This window comes from Geotrypetes seraphini, chromosome 2 (assembly GCF_902459505.1).
Source record: "Geotrypetes seraphini chromosome 2, aGeoSer1.1, whole genome shotgun sequence".
NCBI lineage: Eukaryota > Metazoa > Chordata > Amphibia > Gymnophiona > Dermophiidae > Geotrypetes > Geotrypetes seraphini.
In genome coordinates, this window is record NC_047085.1 from 252,686,409 (window position 1) to 252,705,726 (window position 19,318).

Sequence of the window (19,318 nt, forward strand, 5' to 3'; positions counted from 1 at the left end):
CTGGGAGACTGTTCCATGCATCTACCACCCTTCTTGTAAAAAAGTATTTCCTTAGATTACTCCTGAACCTATCACCTCTTAACTTCATCCTATGCCCTCTCATTCCAGAGCTTCCTTTCAAATGAAAGACTCGACTCATGAGCATTTATATCACGTAGGTATTTAAACATCTCTAACATATCTCCCCTCTCCCGCCTTTTCTCCAAAGTATACAGATTGAGATCTTTAAATCTGTCTTCATACTCCTTATGACACAGACTATGCACCATTTTAGTAGCCTTCCTCTGGATCGACTCCATCCTTTTTATATCTTTTTGAAGGTGTGGTCTCCAGAATTGTACACTATTCTAAATGAGTCTCACCAAAGTCTTATACAGGGGCATCAATACCTCCTTTTTCCTACTGGCCATACCTCTCCCTATGCACCCTAGCATCCTTTTAGCTTTTGCTGTCACCTTTTCAACCTGTTCAATCACATCCCAGTCCCGCTCTTCTGTTGTACCATTCCCTCGGGTTTCTGCAGCCCAAATGCATGACCTTGCATTTCTTAGCATTAAATTTTAGCTGCCACATTTCAAACCATTCTTCAAGCTTTGCCAGGTCTTTCTTCATGTTGTTCACACCATCCTGGGTGTCTACTCTATTGCAGATTTTGGTATTAATGATATATAGTAATATATTAACATAGTAGATGACGGCAGATAAAGACCCAAATGGTCCATCCAGACTGCCCAATCTGATTCAATTTAAATTTTTTAAATTTTTTCTTCTTAGCTATTTCTGAGCAAGAATCCAAAGCTCTACCCGGTACTGTGCTTGGGTTCCAACTGCCGAAATCTCCGTCAAAACCTACTCCAGGCCATCTACACCCTCCCAGCCACTGAAGCCCTCCTCAGCCCATCCCCCACCAAAAGGCCATACACAGACACAGACCGTGCAAGTCTGCCCAGTACTGGCCTTAGTTCAATATTTAATATTATTTTCTGATTCAAGATCCTCTATGTTCATCCCACGCTTCTTTGAACTCAGTCACCGCTTTTCTTTCCACCACCTCTCTCGGGAGCGCATTCCAGGCATCCACCACCCTCTCCGTAAAGTAGAATTTCCTAACATTGCCCTTGAATCTACCACCCCTCAACCTCAAATTATGTGCTCTGATTTTACCATTTTCCTTTCTCTGGAAAAGATTTTGTTCTACGTTAATACCCTATGATGCGGTATATAAACTTAAGGTTTAGATTAGATTAGATTAGATTAGAACAAAATCTGAAAATGAAATGAAAAGTATCAAGAAAAGTGTGGAATAACATGTAAGTTTTATGGCTCCACATCATTCTCTTCTTGGTTGGGCTGAGAACTTTTCAGCGGCTGCTCCTGTTTATTAAGCTACTCTCTGTTTACATCTTTATTTTTATCTTTAGAGCAAGGATCAGCAAACAAGTTGTTAGATTTTTATTGGCTTAACTCAGGGCCAGATGCACAGAGCTGGTAGCAAGTTTCATTTTCCTGGTGAGGCTCAGCACAAATATCATGCAAATTTATATGCATGTTGTTTGTGACGAGTATCATGGTGAATAGGGGAGGAGCTATGTCTGGTACCTGCGCACAAGAGCTGAGCATTAGTAATAGCTCTTGTGCACAAGTCCAGTATACTGCACTGCTGTGCTCACGTAAACAGCAACAAGAGGAGGAAAAAACCCTTCCAGCCGCAGCTGAAGCCTCTTTTGCTGCAACAAATTCGGAAGTCTTTTTTTTTTGCGTTTTGGATGCAGCTGTTGCACATGTTTTTGTGTGTGTATGTGTCTCACGCCTATAGAAAGAATGCAGCTGTTTAGATGCAGGACATACACACAAACATCTCCTATTCTTTTTTTTGTTTTTTGTTTTACATCTTTATTGATTTTCAAACTTTGATAGTGCAATACAATTGGTAAATCATAAACACTGCATAAAATGCACTAATAACTATAAAAGTATTACATTAAACAATTATTTACTCCCATCCTCATCTTAATTATTAATACAATAATACATATGATGTGATTTCAATATTATAATTAAATAATTTAACTCCTCAATGTACATTTCCCTTCCCCCACCCACCCGCCCTCCCTGGATGTGAACATCTCCTATTCAAGCAACTGACAGCTCCAGACCTGTTGGAAAATTTTGACCTTTGAATGGTGGGCATTCCCTGCTGTGCATTACACAGTGTTCATTTCAATATTAATGAGCTTCTTTCAATGCATTTGCACAGGATTCTCAGTGGAGGATTCTCAGTGGAGATATGATTGAAATCTACAAAATCCTGAGTGGAATAGAACGGGTACAAATGGATCGACTTTTCACTCTGTCAAAAATTACAAAGACTAGGGGAAACTCGATGAAGTTACAGGGAAATACTTTTAAAACCAATAGGAGGAAATTTTTTTTCACTCAGAGAATAGTTAAGCTCTGGAACACGTTGCCAGAGGATGTGGTAAGAGCGGATAATGTAGCTGGCTTTAAGAAAGGTGTGGACAAGCTCCTGGAGGAAAAGTCCATAGTCTGCTGTTGAGACAGACATGGGGAAGCCACTGCTTGCCCTGAATCGATGGCATGGAATGTTGCTACTCTTTTGGTTTTGGCCAGGTACTAGTGACCTGGATTGGCTACCATGGGAACGGGCTACTGGGCTTGATGGACCTTTGGTCTGACCCAGTGAGGAGTAGTGGCTCGTGGCCAGTAGGGGGTGATGTTTATGGGACAGTAATGGAATGGATATCAGAACATGATAGTGCAGTATTTTTGTGGAGTTTTTCTACAAAAGCACCTGTTTTTCGTATGATTCTGGGTAATTTTAGTTAGATACAAGCATATGTGTTAGTTAAGGCCACGCCCAATAGAAGCGTACGACAAACTGGTGAATAAAAATCTGAATATAAATGTAGCTAAAGCCAGAAAAACACACTACAGATTAATATAAGGGAAAGAATGGTGTTCTTTTTATGTACTTTGCTGTTGGGCCAGATCATGAAGGAAAACAGAGGAATCCATTTTGGTTCTCTGTCTTTTCTATATCTTCTCAGTCTTTGGAATCCATTTTGTTTTCCAAGTCTTTGTTCTCAGCATCGTGGTGTTAATTAATACCAGATGTGCTTTAGACTGGTTAGGAAGATAACGTGTCCCAAACTAAGATATAACAGGAATTAAATATAGTTATGAATGAAAATTATGTATGGAATGCTTGGCCAAGCAAATATGACTGAAGTATGTGATTGTGTGACTGTGTATTGAACAAAAGAATGGGTTTTGGAAAAGCATGTTGTGTATCTTTGCAACCTAAAGAAATCCTAAAACATCTGGAAATGAGTAACAGTTTCTAGTGAAGAGAGGGGGAGACCAGCCCCTCCTCCTTCTTTTCTAGGAAGGCTTCTGTGTAATGGCTATGCAATTTGAACCTGTCAGCTTAGGGAGAGTTTTTTCCTCTAAGGCTGACAACTTTTCAGCATGGAAGGACTGAGAACATTTCAGTATCTTTTTAACAAATAATTTCTCTTAATATACTTTTGTGAAAATTATGATTTATATTCAGAAACGATTATAAGCAAACAAATGTACTTTTCTGAAACTTTTGTCTTTGTCTAATTTGAAACACCTCTTTTGTTGATTTTTATTGGTTGTCAAACTGATGATGTCACTGAGCCAAAAGTATATAATAGAGTGACTTGAGATATTAAGCTGGGCTTGTTATTAAAAAGCCAGCATTTGGCAACTATAACAATCTCCAATTTAGCGCAACTGTTAATGCAAGCAATTATGCTTTATTCTTTTGAATCTCATAATGGAAAAATAGAAACAATAACTCAATAAATCTTAATTATAATTTTTAAAACCTTGCGCTGGTGTCATTTTGCATGTTTTTTATTATTTTTCAAACCTTGAGCTTTCAAGAAGGCGTCAATGTCTCTTGCTCACCCAGTAAGGCTATTCTTATGAGTTGTTGTGAGTAATTTGCTGTTTTTTTTTGTTTCTCCACTCCTGTTTATTTATTTATTTCAAAGTAAAATAAAAACAAATTCACTCAACTACATTTTCTTAACAAGCTACTAAAGTCTGGAATATGTTGCCTTTATTGATAAGAAACATCCCAGTGTAAGGTCAGTTTTGCAAAGCTCAAAAACATTTTTTGTTCAAGAAATAAGTACGAGGGTTCTTCATAAAGTTTCCAGACTTTCATATCTTCACGGGAAGTGGTTGGGTTGGGAGAAGTGGTAAGAGGGCATGTCGTAGAATGTCATGTGACTAGTCAGTCAGGCAAGCCAGCTCACCTTGCAGGCCTAGGGCCCAAAATTGTCAGGGGGACCTGCTGAAGGAGGGAAAACATCTGACTCATCTTGCCAATTTTTTCCAAACGGCAACAGCGACGGGCTCCCCCCCTGGTGGGCCCCCCTCCGGCATCAATGGCAACACAACATGGCCCCTCCCACTGCATCATCGGTAACACAGTACGCCCTCCCCCGGTATCAACATCAACGCTCCAGGAAGGTCCCGCGATGACTGCGTCTGCCGGTCCATCCCCCTTCTAATGTCACTTACTTCTTCCGAAGAATTAGCTGCCAGACGGAATCATCGCGGAACCTTCCTGGATACTGAACGCGCCAGCGGCCTGGATTGTAGAAGGGCGGGTCAAGCCATGTCTGGTTGCTGTAGAGATTTCCTGGGAGCAGCTGCTTTTTTTCACCGGAGCCCCGCACATCTCCCCTCCTGACTTGCGCTGCCTTTTTAAGGCTTTTAGCATCCCGTTTGTAAAATAACGGACGGCAGCGCATGCTGAGCAGGAACCAGTGCCGAAATCCACCTCCCCCTTATTCGTGGTCACCTCAGAATTAGGTAAGGTGGGGGTGGGGTGGGAGGCGAGGCTGGAACGGGGGTTTCTCTTTTATACAGAGACCAGCACTGGACCACTTTGACACAGGTGCTGGTTTACATTTGGATTTTTAGATATGACTTGCCTTTTCAGATATAGGAGTTATTTTCTTGCCCAGATTGACTCACAATCTAGTTGGTCCTTAGTCTTTGGAAAATGTATGGACTTGAACCATTGTCGGAAAGAAAGTTATCGTGTAAAGTGGGATTCGAACCCTGGCCACCAACAGTTGAGTGTTCCTGATTGGATACTTGAATATACCCTGTATTGAGCAAACTCCTTCACTGTGTCCAGGAAGGGGCAATTTTGAATTGTTTACTATTCTAGGTGTTTAGAAGAGTTGGCTGCTATGTCTTCAGTGCGTTCTGACGGTCCGACCTGAATTTTTGAAGTGAAAGTCTCCAAGAACATTTTTTCCTGCACTATCTTAAAAATTTGAGGCATTTTCCCTTTTCCTCTGCCCCCCAATATACTTTGTAGGGTGGTGAGGTTTGGGGCAAATGTTTGTGCTTAGTAGTTAGGGGAAGGGAGGGCAGTATATCATGTCCCATCTCCTTTCCCTTCCCCTAGTGCTTAGTTGCTCTCTGTTATTAGTGAATTTAAAACCAGATGTGACATAGAGTGAGGCAGTTGAGAGGAGTTGCAAACTTGGTTATTAATATCGACTTATGTTTCGGATAGTATTACTGCTTTACAATGCATTTGAACACTTTTATATAGGTATGAAAGGGTTCAGAGTTAAAGTCCTGCGCAATTAGTTGGGAAGGGAAGGAAGGGGGGATTTGTTCAGAGAATTTTGGGGCTTGCATAGAACTAAAACTGCACTGGTATGGTAATCTTTGTTGTTTTGAATTTTAAAATAAAAGAAAAAAAGAAATACAAGTGGAAATAAAGAAGTAAATAAGAAAAAGGCAAATTGAAGGGGGCGGGGCATGGGTGGGGCAGGGCTAGGGGGCCCAGTGTACTTGTGTGCCTAGGGGCCCTCGATGAATTAATCCTGCCCTGCTTGCAGGGAGCGATGTAATTTGTTTTTGAGATATTTAATAAATAGTGTTTAATAAATGAAAGTGCGCAAATGTTTTGAAGATACCTCGTATTACTAGCTGATTGATTAGGAGAAACTGTTCAGGGGTGTCCAACCTGCGGCCCAGTGAAATATTTTGTGTGGCCCCGGTCGAGGGCGATGCAGTGTTTTCCTCTGCTACCCCTGGGTGTTTACCGTCTTGCCGGCTCCCTCCTGTGTCTTATTGCAGCGTTTGCACGTCTGTGCGGCCCCAGAAACATTTTTTTCGGCCAATGCTGCCCAGTGAAGCCAAAAAGTTGGACATCCCTGGTTTAAATATTATAATTTGTTTAGCTTTTAGCTATGATGCAATGTCAGTCTGTATATGAAGTCACAATGTTTAAACCTATTCTCCTCCTCTAAATCTTTCTGTAAACCGCCTTAATTTGTCCAGGTATAGGTGGTCAATAAATATGGAATGTAATATGAAATGCATCATGGGAGCTTGAGGTTCTTAGAAACTAAGGGCTCCTTTTATCAAGCCACGCTAGTAGTTTAACGCAGGTAATAGCGCACGCTAAACCGCCAGCCGTGCTAGCCGCTACCGCCTCCTCTTGAGCAGGCAGTAGTTTTTGGCCAGCGCAGAGGTTAACGCGTGAAGAAAAGTCGTGCGCATTAACCCCACTAGCGCAGCTTGATAAAAGGAGCCCTAAGATGGCTTCCCTCTTGTCCCATATCATCTTTAGGTTTAATGCTTATTTTCATTAAAAAGCACACATTAGGAAACTTATCAATTACCTGCCTGAAAAAGAAAAGATCACCTCAGTCCCCTGGCTTCTAATCTAGTCTCCTTTCTCTTATTTATTTATTCATTCATTCAATTTCTATACTGTTCTCCCAGGGGAGCTCAGAATAGTTTCCATGAATTTATTCAGGTACTCAAGCATTTTTCCCTGTTTGTCCCAGTGGGCTCATAATCTATCTCACTGTTCTTCAACTGCCGGTCTGTGGACCAGTGCCGGTCCGCAAGAAATTTCTGCCGGTCTGCGCAGGGCCAGCGAGATCGATGAGATGTAATTTCCAGCTGGTCCGTGCAGGGCTGGCGAGATTATGGGGAACCTCAGACAGTGGCTTTCTCCCCTCCCAGCAGCTCTCCTTTCTTACCAACGCAGCAATTCACGAAGGCAGCCTTGGGTCTTTTGCTGAGTCACGGCCGCCTCTGATGATGCAACTTCCTCTTTCCTCAGAGGCGGTGCAACCCATCAAAGGACCCGAGGCTGCCTTAGTGAATCGCTGCGCTGGCAAGTAAGGATAGCTGCTGGGAGGGGAGAAAGCCACTATTGGAGGCTGGGAAGCTGCTGGGCAAGGGAAAAAAAGGGACAGCTGCTACTGGACCTGGAGGGAAAGAGAAGGAGAGATGCTGCTGGGAGGGGAGGAGGGAAAGAGAAGGGAAGAGAGTTACTGCTGGACAGGGGGAGGAGGGAAGGGAGAAGGAAAAAGGAAAGAAACAGCTGGCAGGGAGATTAGAGGAGGGGAAGGGGAGAGACAGACATGAGAAAGTAGAGAGATTGATGATGGGAAGGGGTCAGCAGAGAAATAAGCAGAGAGGCACAATGATGCTTGATCTGGTGTGTAGGAGAGATAAAAATGAAAAGAGCAGTGAAGCTGGAATGAATCATGTAAAAATGAGAGAGGGGGCACAGGCTGGATGGAAAGGGGAGAGGGGCATAGAAAGAAGGCAGACACTGGATGGAAGGGGCAGATGCTGGATTGAAGAGACAGAGAGGGCAGACACTGGAAGGAAGAGAGTAAAAAGAAGATGAAAGCAGAAACCAGAGAGACAAAAGGTAGAAAAAAATAATTTTCTATTTTATGATTAGAATATATCAGATGTGAAATATATATCCTGCTAGAGCTGGTGTTAGACATAACTGGGGACTGCAAAGCACAGTCAGTGCTTCTTTAGCTTCCAGCTGGCTTAGGGTTCTCTCTGACCAGGGGGCAGTTGCCCTAGTTGCACTCCCCTAACACTATTCCTGTCATGTGTGACTGCGGTATTCTGTTAGCATTATATTTCTGTGTAGCATTCTGTAATAATTTGGCTTATGCAGTTTTCTTGATAGTAGAGGGGATATATGTGAAGAGGAGGGGAGACAGGGGTTTTGTTGATCCTTGCTCTGTATTATTTGTATTTATAAAATGACAATTGAACAGAATATTGTTTCTTTTTATACTTTAATAAAATACATTCAATATAAAATCATAACTGAGGCTTGTGCGGATGGTATCAGATGATTTGCGGGGACCGAGCTCGCGGAGACAGGGCGGAAACAGGGGTTTTAAATTTCAGTCCTAGTAGTTTGCTGGTCCACAAAATAATTATTTTATTTCCGCCGGTCCATAGGTGTAAAAAGGTTGAAGAACACTGATCGATCTGATATACCTGGGGCATTGGGGGGGGGAGGTTTCACAAGGAGCGGTGCTTGTCAAAACCCACAACCTCATGGTGTCAAGGCTGCAGTTCTAACCCCTGTGCCACATTCTCAGACATAGTATGGTAGGAGATAACATGGCAAACATTGTCTGACGGGGATTGCAAAACATACTTAACAAACCATGGTAAAACCTCATATGACAAACATCTAGTCTCTTACATCTTCCTTTGTTCATCCCTTAGAAAATAGATCTGGAGGTGGACCTGTTTCTGCAGCAGCTGCGTCACAGGGTGAAAATCGGTGTGGTGGGGGGCTCCGACTATTCCAAGATAGCAGAACAGCTGGGAGAAGGGGATGAAGGTAAGAAAAGCCACATGGTGGTGAGAAAGAGACTGTTTTCTACAGTTTATTTGCATTTGATATACTGCCCATTCCTTTGCTATTATAGCAATTGTAATTGGATTTTATATTTGTCTTTTTATCCTCATACCCCTCCGTCTTGTTTTTCCTCTTATAGTGGTTCACAACTGCTTTGATACAAACTGAGAAACTACAGCACATCCCAGTGAGAAAGGAGGCTGAGCCGAAAAAGATAGATGACGTCTTCTACACAACTCGCAGTTAGAGGAAAGTAATCCATTGATGAAGACTGATGTATCATTCTACCAGAAAGAAGATTATCAAGGTAAGAACCTAATCGTTCCCTCAAATCACTATCCATAGCTCTGTCATTGTTTCTCATTATATTGTCTCTATTTAAGTAGATTCCATATAGGTACATGACTACAGTGCTACACTGCCTGCCTCCCTTCCTTCTCTTTCTCTCTCTCTTTCTTGCTCTTCCTTATTCTGTAATTCTACAGATAGTTTAAGATTTCTTTCCTGCTTATTATTGTTGGTCCCTCCAATGATCCAGTTTAATCTAACTGCTTTTATTCTGTTATGATTAATGCCTACTTTTATCTATCCCCATGCATTCCTTATTGATGTTTTATAGAACTCTTCTTTCTCAATCGCCACAGCCTGTGAAAATGCTCTGATTTCTTTTTTCAGCCTCCCACACTCATATTATTTGTATGTGATTAACCTACAGACTAAATGGCCCTTCTTTCATACTGCTGTCTCCATTCTGCCTTGAAATGTGTCTTCCCAAATGTCTTTTCATATTCTCTATTTTTCCCCGTAATTGGCACTCAGTCTTGATGGTGTTCCTGATACAACTGTGATTCCCACTTAACAATATTTTCTATAAATCTTTTAGATATCAAAAATCTCTGCATTTTTGTCTCCCAAACCTTTCAAGTTCTTTCAGTAAGTTCTTGTGCTTTCTCATCTGGAATACTGACGCCATCTTGGCTGGGCTTCCACCTAGTTTCAAACTTTCTTCTTCTCTCAAACTAATCTTTGGCCTATTCTTTCACTCCCACACCACACCACTATTCTCTGATCTTCACTGAAATGTGTCAGTTTTGAGAATTTATATCTGCTGTCTATATTTTGCACTGTTCGGGAAATAATTAATTTCTTTCTATTTCTCTGGTGTTATAATGCATGTAGAGTCTGGCATCCTAGGGTTTAATTTGTGTATATTAGTACTTTTAGTTTGTGGGCCTGTGTTTGCATAGGGATTATTATCTGTGTTCTAGTAGGAATGAATGTTGTTGTTTTTTTAAAGTTCTTTATTCATTTTAAAACTGTCAACAAGTGTAATAATTACCATCAAATACACTTTAATATCACTGTATGAGAAACAAAAGGACATGAACAACGCTTTTGAAGAATCCCAGTTAAATCTCATCGGCAAGGATGAAGGAACGAAATAATTTAGTAGGAATGAATGTTGAGAAGCATACAGTGTAGTTTAATTTTGTGGTTAACCATTATGTGCTGTTAATAATATTATATTGTGTGTGTATATATGAAAAATGAATGGAAAAAAATGGTATTACAATTAATACTATCATTATTATAGGGATAGGGTCAGGGGTAGAATTTGGGTGGGGTCTGGACGGAGCTTTTGTGCGCCCCCAAAGGGCAGCTAAATTGAGTCAGGAAATGTTGGATGACAACTCAAGGAACGATAAGTCAAGATATGTTCTCTGGTTACATGTGAGGTTTAAAAACGGAAGCAATTGCTACACAGGCAGGATTGTCAATGACATGACATGTTCTCCTGATTAGCAAGTTGGCGATTTTGAAGGTTGCAGACTTGCAAAAGAATAATTGAAGATGTGTGCTTTGTTATGCCATGTGGAATTACTTGCTGTTGTTTGCAATTTAATTCAATGGCCAAGACAAGATATGGAATCAGAATGCCCCTTGGTGGACAATGTGCTGCTATTTTTATTTGTAATAAGTGGAATGCAACAGATACTACTCTAGCAGGCCTCTCTCTTTTGAAAGGAAATTAGCTTTGCAAACACTAAGAAAAAGTCATTGATGATTAACATAAGAATTGTCATACTGGGCCAGACCAAAGATCCATCAAGCCCAGCATTCAATTTCCAACAGTGGTCAACCCAGGTTCCAAGTACCTAGTTAGATCCCAAGTAGTAAAACAGATTTTATGCTGCTTGTCCTAGGAATAACGGCCTATGAACTTCTCTTTTAGGAAATTTTCCAAACCTTTTTTTTTTTTTTTTTTTTAACTCTGCTAAGCTAACTGATTTCACAACATTCTCCGACAACAAATTCCAGAGTTTAATTATACGTTGTGTGAAAAATATTTTCTCTGGTCTGTTTTAAGACAATTTTGTTCTCAACCTGTTCTTTAGACCATATCTCTGTGGCTAATGCTAAGCTGATTTGAGAACAAATTGCCTGATTGTTAAGCCATCTAATAGATTTCTCTTTACAGGATGGTTATTTGCCTGAAGGTCTAAAGTTTGCCTCTGTATATCCTTTAGAGAAGAAGCAGGATAAGGTAGCATTAGATTGTTCAATTTATCATCTGAATTTGAGTCAGCCATTTTTTACAAAGCTAATGGAGCAAACAGTTTGAGCTCAACTGAACGATTATTGTGCTACAATATAAGGTGCTATACCCATTTTTAGATGGATTTCTTAAAAAAAATGCAGCCCTGGTGCATTATTACCATCATTGTTTAACATTAAGAGGTGTGAAGATGCCTCATATGGGCCATACATGCTAATTGTTTTTGATATAACAGCAGCTTTTGATTCTGTTGTTCTTTCTTTAGTATGTCCTGCGGTAAGCATTTTTTACCACGCTATACCTACGTTAGGGCTTAAGCAGCTTACCCCCCCCCCACACACACACCCCCTTTTATGAAGCCGAGTAGCGTGAGCTAAATGCCGAACTGTCAATAGGAATAGAATGGGTGGCTCAGCATTTAGCTTGTACAACTCAGCACCTCGACTTGATAAATGGGGAGGGGGTGTAGTAAAAGGTCCTCTATATTAAGTTCTAAGGAAATATTGGACTTCTGGGTTTTATTGAAACATCTGGGTTTTATTTCCATTGAAAGCAATGGAAGTAAAACCCAGATGTCTCAATTCATCCTCCTTTTTCTGAAGTCATATGGTAACCCTAAACAGAGGTCCACAAATAAAAGTATCCATGGATATTGTTCCGTAGGGTTTCCATTGTGGAAGTAAAACCCAGATGTCTCAATCCATCCTCCTTTTTCAGGAGCCATATGGTAACCATAAGAATGGAATTGTGCAAAAGCATCGCAGATGGCTTTACTGTGTGTCTTCAGGACTAGCAATTTTATTTTATTTTATTTTTTTTATTAGAGAATGCTTGATATACTGCTGATTGTACAGAATGGCATTGGGCAGTTTACAATACAATAAAATAACGATTATCAAGGAGTATGAAAAGAAGTTACAGTCGTAATAGAAAAGGAGGACTAGCCAAAGGGGAGAAGTAGGAAAGACAGTAAAAAAGAGGGACCAGGAAGAGAATGCGAGGAGGGAAGGAGGCAGACTACCAGAAGGTCAACTGTAAGCTAACTGAATCAATCAGGTTTTGAGCAGGCCTTTGAATGTTTATATATGATGGATCCATGTGGATATTAATGAGAAGAGAGACCCATAGGTTGGATCCTAAGTAACAGGAGGCAGTCCCATAGGAGATATCGAGCCACAGATGGGAAGAGCGAGAAATGAAGCTTAGGAAGAATGAAGGGTACATAAGGGAGTATAGGGGATAAATCTGCAAATTAGGTGGTGGATTGAGGTCTTAATTCTTTAAAGACAAAGGTTAATGCTTTATATTTCAGTTTTGCTGAGCCTGAAAGCCAGTGTTCTGAAGTAAGTAATGGGATGATGTGATCTGTATAAAATGCATTGTGGAGCAATTTTACCACAGAGTTTTGAATAAGCTGAAGTTTCTGTATGGTTTTGAGTGGGAGACCATTATAGAGACAGTTACAGTAATCAAGTCTGGCCATGGTTGGGACTTGGTAGGGTTACCAGACGTCTGGGAAAACTTGGACATTTCCTCTTTTTAGAGGACTGTCTGGGTGTCTAGATGGATTTTCCAAAACCTAGTAGTTTATCTGGGTTTTGGAAATCCCCACCCTCCTAGCTGCTTCTGGAGGGTCTTTGAGCATGTGTGGATGTTGTCACACATATCCGTGCATGCTCGGAGACCTTCCAGATGCAGCCCAGAGGTCGGAAAACAAAAATGAGGCTTTGCTGAGGGCGAAGCTAGAGGTAGAACAAGGCATGGCTAGTGTGGAACGGGGGAATGGGGATGCCATGTGTCTGGGTTTCTCCAGACACAAATTGGGTAACCCTAGGACTTGGGACATACCTATGATTACTGAGGGGTAGAAAGTATTTCACTGAAGAAGAAGGTGAATGAAATAAGCAAGAAATACCGTATGTGCAAATCATGGCCTAGGACAATGGTGTTCACTGAAGAACTTTGAGAGTCACAGACAGGGAAAGTTTTTAGGATTTCATTAAAGAATATTCATGAGATACATATGCATACATACTGCCCCCACAGTATGCAAATCTAACTCATCCATATTCATTAGAACCAGCACAAAAATTCAACCCATTTGCAGCATTGGAGAACTGAAAGTGAGGTACCACTGACATAAAGAAATTTTGATGGGATCGCAGAGGTCAGTCAAAACTGGGGTTCTTTTTTCTGTTTTGGCCGATACTGAATCTGCAACCAAAATTTGCTGCTCAATTTCAGTTAAAACCCAAACCAGTCCTACCCCCAAACAATAGCAGCTTTCTCTCTCTCCATCCCCCCAAACAACGGTAACACTGCTGCCACTCACCTCCCTCTCTCTTGAATGAAGGTAGCTCCCCCCTCCCCCCGGGCCTCTCTTTGGGTCCCTGGTGATGTAGTGTCTAGTTGGAGCAGGAGTTCCTGCTCCTTTTGTCTCCACCATCAAAATGGCTGCTGAGAACTTCAGTGGCAATCTCATGAGATTGGAGATCACTTCTGCCCATGCTGACTCCAGTCTCAAAATGGTTGCCATTACCTCCAGAGGTAGTCTCATGAGATTGCCATGTGCAAATCATGGCCTAGGACAATGGTGTTCACTGAAGAACTTTGAGAGTCACAGACAGGGAAAGTTTTTAGGATTTCATTAAAGAATATTCATGAGATACATATGCATACATACTGCCCCCACAGTATGCAAATCTAACTCATCCATATTCATTAGAACCAGCACAAAAATTCAACCCATTTGCAGCATTGGAGAACTGAAAGTGAGGTACCACTGACATAAAGAAATTTTGATGGGATCGCAGAGGTCAGTCAAAACTGGGGTTCTTTTTTCTGTTTTGGCCGATACTGAATCTGCAACCAAAATTTGCTGCTCAATTTCAGTTAAAACCCAAACCAGTCCTACCCCCAAACAATAGCAGCTTTCTCTCTCTCCATCCCCCCAAACAACGGTAACACTGCTGCCACTCACCTCCCTCTCTCTTGAATGAAGGTAGCTCCCCCCTCCCCCCGGGCCTCTCTTTGGGTCCCTGGTGATGTAGTGTCTAGTTGGAGCAGGAGTTCCTGCTCCTTTTGTCTCCACCATCAAAATGGCTGCTGAGAACTTCAGTGGCAATCTCATGAGATTGGAGATCACTTCTGCCCATGCTGACTCCAGTCTCAAAATGGTTGCCATTACCTCCAGAGGTAGTCTCATGAGATTGCCATTGAGATTTGTGACATCCATTTTGGTAGCAATTGGGGATCACTCATGCCCTGCCTAGCCACTAGACCACCAGGGACTCAAATGTAGAGGAAGAGGGGCTACAACACTATAACTGTTTGAGGAGGATGAAGAGGGAGCCAAGCCTGTTACTGTGGGTGGGGGTTGGGGATTGGGGGGGAGCGGGCACTTTATATAGAAAGTAAGTTTGATTTCAGCTGAAAATGTACAGGCATTTTTGGGCAAAACCAAAACAAGACCAAATACAAATTTTGGGCTGGTTTCAGTGCCAAAACCAAAACCAAAATTCAGTTGACCTCTTTTGGACCATTTTAATATACCCAATGTTAGCCTACTTCAGAACTTTGAGCTTCATTTAAAAGGCTCTGAGAGACAGGTCTTCACCTGTTGAAAGCACTAGACTAAAATCCTTTTATTGAGAGATAGAACTGAAAAAAGAGGCAAAACTTACTCTTCAGAAGAAGGAAGTGGAATCCCTGCTAATGAGAGAATGTTTCAAGTTCTGCTTCCAGTAGTATGGCTTTACATGGACTATCATATCAGCAACTTTCCCTTCATTCTCATTTTTCTGACCTTTTAAATTAAAAGCCCCATAAAACATCTGTCTGTAGAAAACACAGTACTGCAGCTTAGACAAGAGAGGATCGTTTCTCTGCAGTGAACACAGTTTAGTTTGGGAGAAAGATCCTAACAAACCAGTTAATATAGGAATCAAACTACGTATCCCTGTCCATTTATGGGGTGATTCTAGATTTAAGCAAGTACTTGCATAAATGCTTGTATTCTAGTTAATTATGCACACACCCATCCACAAATACGCATAAATTACCATTTCCCAGCTACACAGTATTCTATAGGTAAGTGCTAATATTTACTGGCTCGTATGTTTTTGGTAGATGTTCACAAGGGCAGAGTTTGGATAAAATGTGGGCGGGGCACAAGTTTATACTCCTCCCCCACCCCTGATATTCAGCCAGCGATGGGGCAGCACTTTGACTGCCTACCACTGGTGTTCAACCTAGATATTCAATGCCAGGTCATTTCTGGTGACTGGCATATACTATCTGGGTTTTTTCCATCACTGGCTAGTGCATGGCTGGTTAAGACAATATTCAGACTTAAACAGCCATGGCTTTGGGGGCAAAGATAAACTTGTTTCTTTTACGTGGCCTTATTTGCCTGTTAAAACCTGGCCGCTTAAGTTCAAAATATTGGGGCTTAAGCAGTCACGTCCAAAGAACGCCTCCAACATCACTGGCTTTTTTTTAGTGTTGAAACAATTTTATTGAGATTTCACAGATCAAATACAGATAGAAAAATTACAACACAAACAAAATCCCCAGTCCCTCCCCCTATCCCTTCCCCGTCCCCCCCAGAGCTCCCACTTCTGCCAAACTGAAAGGACTAGCCCCATACCCTCAAACCCACCAAAACCAAACCAAACTGGGAATCTGTACTCTTGTAATTCCCAAACTCTAGAAGATACAGGCCTAAGAACCAGCCCCCCATCCCCCAATACCACCCTACTGTGCCAGCTCCATGAACTACTCTCCCCCCAACCCCCCATCCAACAAACAAACCAAAATACATCACCCATCCTATAGACCACCGCACGGGACCGTGAACAAACCACCCAGACACCAACACTCACATTCCCACTACACCCCCAAGACACCACCAAGTCCTCCCCCCTACCCCTGAACACCCCTAAAATTCCCCACCATCTGGGCTATCACACCACTTCCAAATCATTCAGAAGGAGACTACGACCCTTGGGATGCAACTGTCGCAGATAAGGGTCCCAAATGTGCAAAAATCACTGCCCCCCTTTCCGAGACCCTTTCGCATCCCTGGCTTCCCAACGGGCCAATTGATGCACATCCGCACGCCAAAGCCAAAACCCAGGAGGTGCGTCCGAAGTCCAGCATTTCAGAATGCCTTTTCTGGCCACCAGACTGAGCTTCCGACACAAGAGTCGGCGCGTACCTCCTAAGGTCCCAAAGGCCCCAGGAAGATCCAATACCAACTGTTCTGGGGAACCAACCAGGGCAAGAAATAGCACATGACGCATAAAATGCAGGACCTCCCTCCATTACAACTGAATATAGCTACACCCCCAAAACATATGACCAAAAATCCCTTCCTCTGTCCCACATTTAGGGCACATCATAGTGAGAACTCCCCCACAAAAAAATATTGTTTGGGCGTTAAATACGCACGATAGAGCACCCTATAATAGCATTCATGCAAAACCACACTTCACGTCAAAGAGGGAACTCCCTTAAGTTGAACCAAAATATCCCAAGTCCGCAAAGACACTTGTAAATCAGGCTCCCAGCCCCTCCTATAACTGCTCAGCTCTTCACAGGGTTCCACCCGCGCCAATCGTGTGGAAAGCAAGGATACCGAAAGCTCCTCCTCGAACTCCATGCCAAAGTAATCCCGCAATCCACTGGCTTTTTTTTTAAATGCCTGTTGGGTATTTTCAGCATCAATAACCAGTTATATGCCACTGAAAATGACTGATTAGCTGCTGAGACATGAGTAAACCGGTCGGTGGCCATTCCTGGCTGGTTAACTCATGTTAAATATTGGCTGGCTAGATTAAAAAATACTGTCATCTATATGTGTTCTTTAGCAGTCTAGCCGTGACCATTTACATCAGCTCTGTAGTTGGTTTAAATGATCATGCCTAAAATATAGGTTTTTTTTAAAAACTCTTTACACAGATACTTTGTAAAGAAAAGTAGGTGCCACAGATACATCTATTGCCCCGCACGATAGGGCAGGGTGTCCATGATTATGCAATTGGTTAGACTTAAAGAAATTACAATGAACTAAAATGAATCATACAATTAATCGCCAAAAAAATTCAACACTGTAGACCAAATTAAATAGCAAGAACACCACGCCCAAAATAGTTTTTCCTGTTTGCTTATTAAATTTTTTTGCACTTTTAAATCATTTTTAAAGATTGAAAGAAGAGCATTCACTTTTTCCTTTTTAATGCTGTTTTAAAAAAAAAAAAAAAATAATAAATTTTGATGTAGATTTGCAGCGGATGGTTGAAAAAGAAAAGACAAGCACACAACCTTATGTTTATCCCAGTGTCCCGCAAACTTTCTCGAGCTGCGGCACACTAAAGGTAGTGGCCCTGACTCGAGGCACCTGGAAGTGTGAGGATATCGCCGTGATGACATCACAGGCATGCGTGACATCATCATGTCGATGTCCACGTGCGAAGGCCCTCCAGGCGGGTCTGAGGGAAGAGGGCCAGAGAGAAGGAGAGGTGCTGGTGCCCACTGATTGCCTACACGACGTGCCTCTCGCCATGAGAGGCACGTCCTGTAGGCAGTCAGCTGGCACTGGTGCCTCTCCTCCTCCCCAGTGTGCCACGGCACACCTGAAATCTCAGGAGGCACACTGATGTGCCTTGGCACACTGTTTGAGATACACTGGTTTATCCCTTCCCTTCTTTTAAATGAATGTAATTCTATTTATCCTCACTGTCTAGTCTTGTTAGTCTTATTAAATGGCGCATCCTCTCAATTTTGTAAGCTGCTGAGAAGGTTTTCCCATAATGTGCAGGATAGAAAGTCTTAATAAACTTGGAAACCTTCTTTGAAACTTTGGACAGTTCTTGGTTCCCTCCACAGCTGGCAGGGCCAGTGCAGTGCTGCAGTGTGGAGCTGCAGTTAGAAACCTGCATGTGGCTCTCGCTGGGAAAGGCCCGGCTGCAGTCTCAGAAGTACAGTGCTGCCTTGGAGATGGAGGAGTTTCTGCAGTGGTGTAATAAGGGGGGCTTGGAGGGGGGGGCGGTCTTTTTAAGGGCGCAGCACCCCTTGCCTTTCGCCGTCCCTTTTTTACTTCCCCAGCACGAGATTGCGACGTCAAAAGGGTGAGCCGACACTGACGTGGGCATGCTGCTCATGCCGGGGAAGTTGGAAAAGGGATGGGGGAAGAGACTCGGGCGCCACTCACCCTTACCACGCCACCGAGTCACTGAATTACTGACATTTAAAGAAAGCTGTAATTCCGGAACCATTCAGTGCGTCCTGAGAGGATATCGTTCCTCTCCAGATGAATCTCAAAACTAGGAGGGGCAGCCTGAAAATGTCTGCTTCCTATCATTTCATGTGGTGTTTTCAGGAACAATGTCATTGGTAAAGCAGCTGCTTTGGAAAGAACATGCCATCTTTCGAATGCGTGCAGGGCAGGATTATTTCATCGAGGGCCCCGAGGGCACACAAGTACACTGAGCCCCCTGCCCCGCCCCACCCCACCATGCGCCCAGGCGGAAACAGGAAGCTGCGTCAGAGGGAAGCTTTGGGCAAGCAGCACCGCTTGCACAATTACAGTTCCCTTTGCCTTTCTTACACGCGTTGCTTGCTTGTCTGTCTTACTTTCTGTCGATTGGGGGTGGGGGGCTGCATTGCCAATCGGGGGGCCCGCATTGCCGATCGATGCTAGAGGGGCCCATCGCCGTTTGGAAAAAACAATGTTGATGCCCTCCTTCATCGGGCCCCCCCTGACCATTTCGGGCCCTAGGCACGTGCCTACTTGGCCTTTTGGTTAATCCTGCCCTGAATGCGTGCAGCCTCTTTCAAGAGTGTACACTTTTCACAAAAAAATGCATCCACTTTTGGAAGCGTGCACATTATTAATGGCACATAAAAAACATAAAATGTTGGGGGGGGGGGCGGAGTGTTTCCCCTGTTGGTTTGGGCAGAAAATGCACACAAATGCACATCCCTACTCAAAACCCAGGTTGACATTGGGAGTGGAGAAACATGACGAAGAGGTC

At 42.6% G+C, this 19,318-nt stretch overlaps 1 protein-coding gene across 1 annotated transcript in view; it reads left to right on the forward strand.

Annotated features, from left to right (window-relative positions):
* Window positions 1–19,318, forward strand: part of PMM1 (phosphomannomutase 1) — a 68,164-nt gene that overhangs the window by 23,828 nt on the left and 25,018 nt on the right. The window contains exon 2 of the mRNA XM_033929374.1: window positions 8,590–8,707. Coding sequence (XP_033785265.1) covers window positions 8,590–8,707 — 118 coding nt within the window. The remainder of the gene's footprint in view (window positions 1–8,589; window positions 8,708–19,318) is intronic.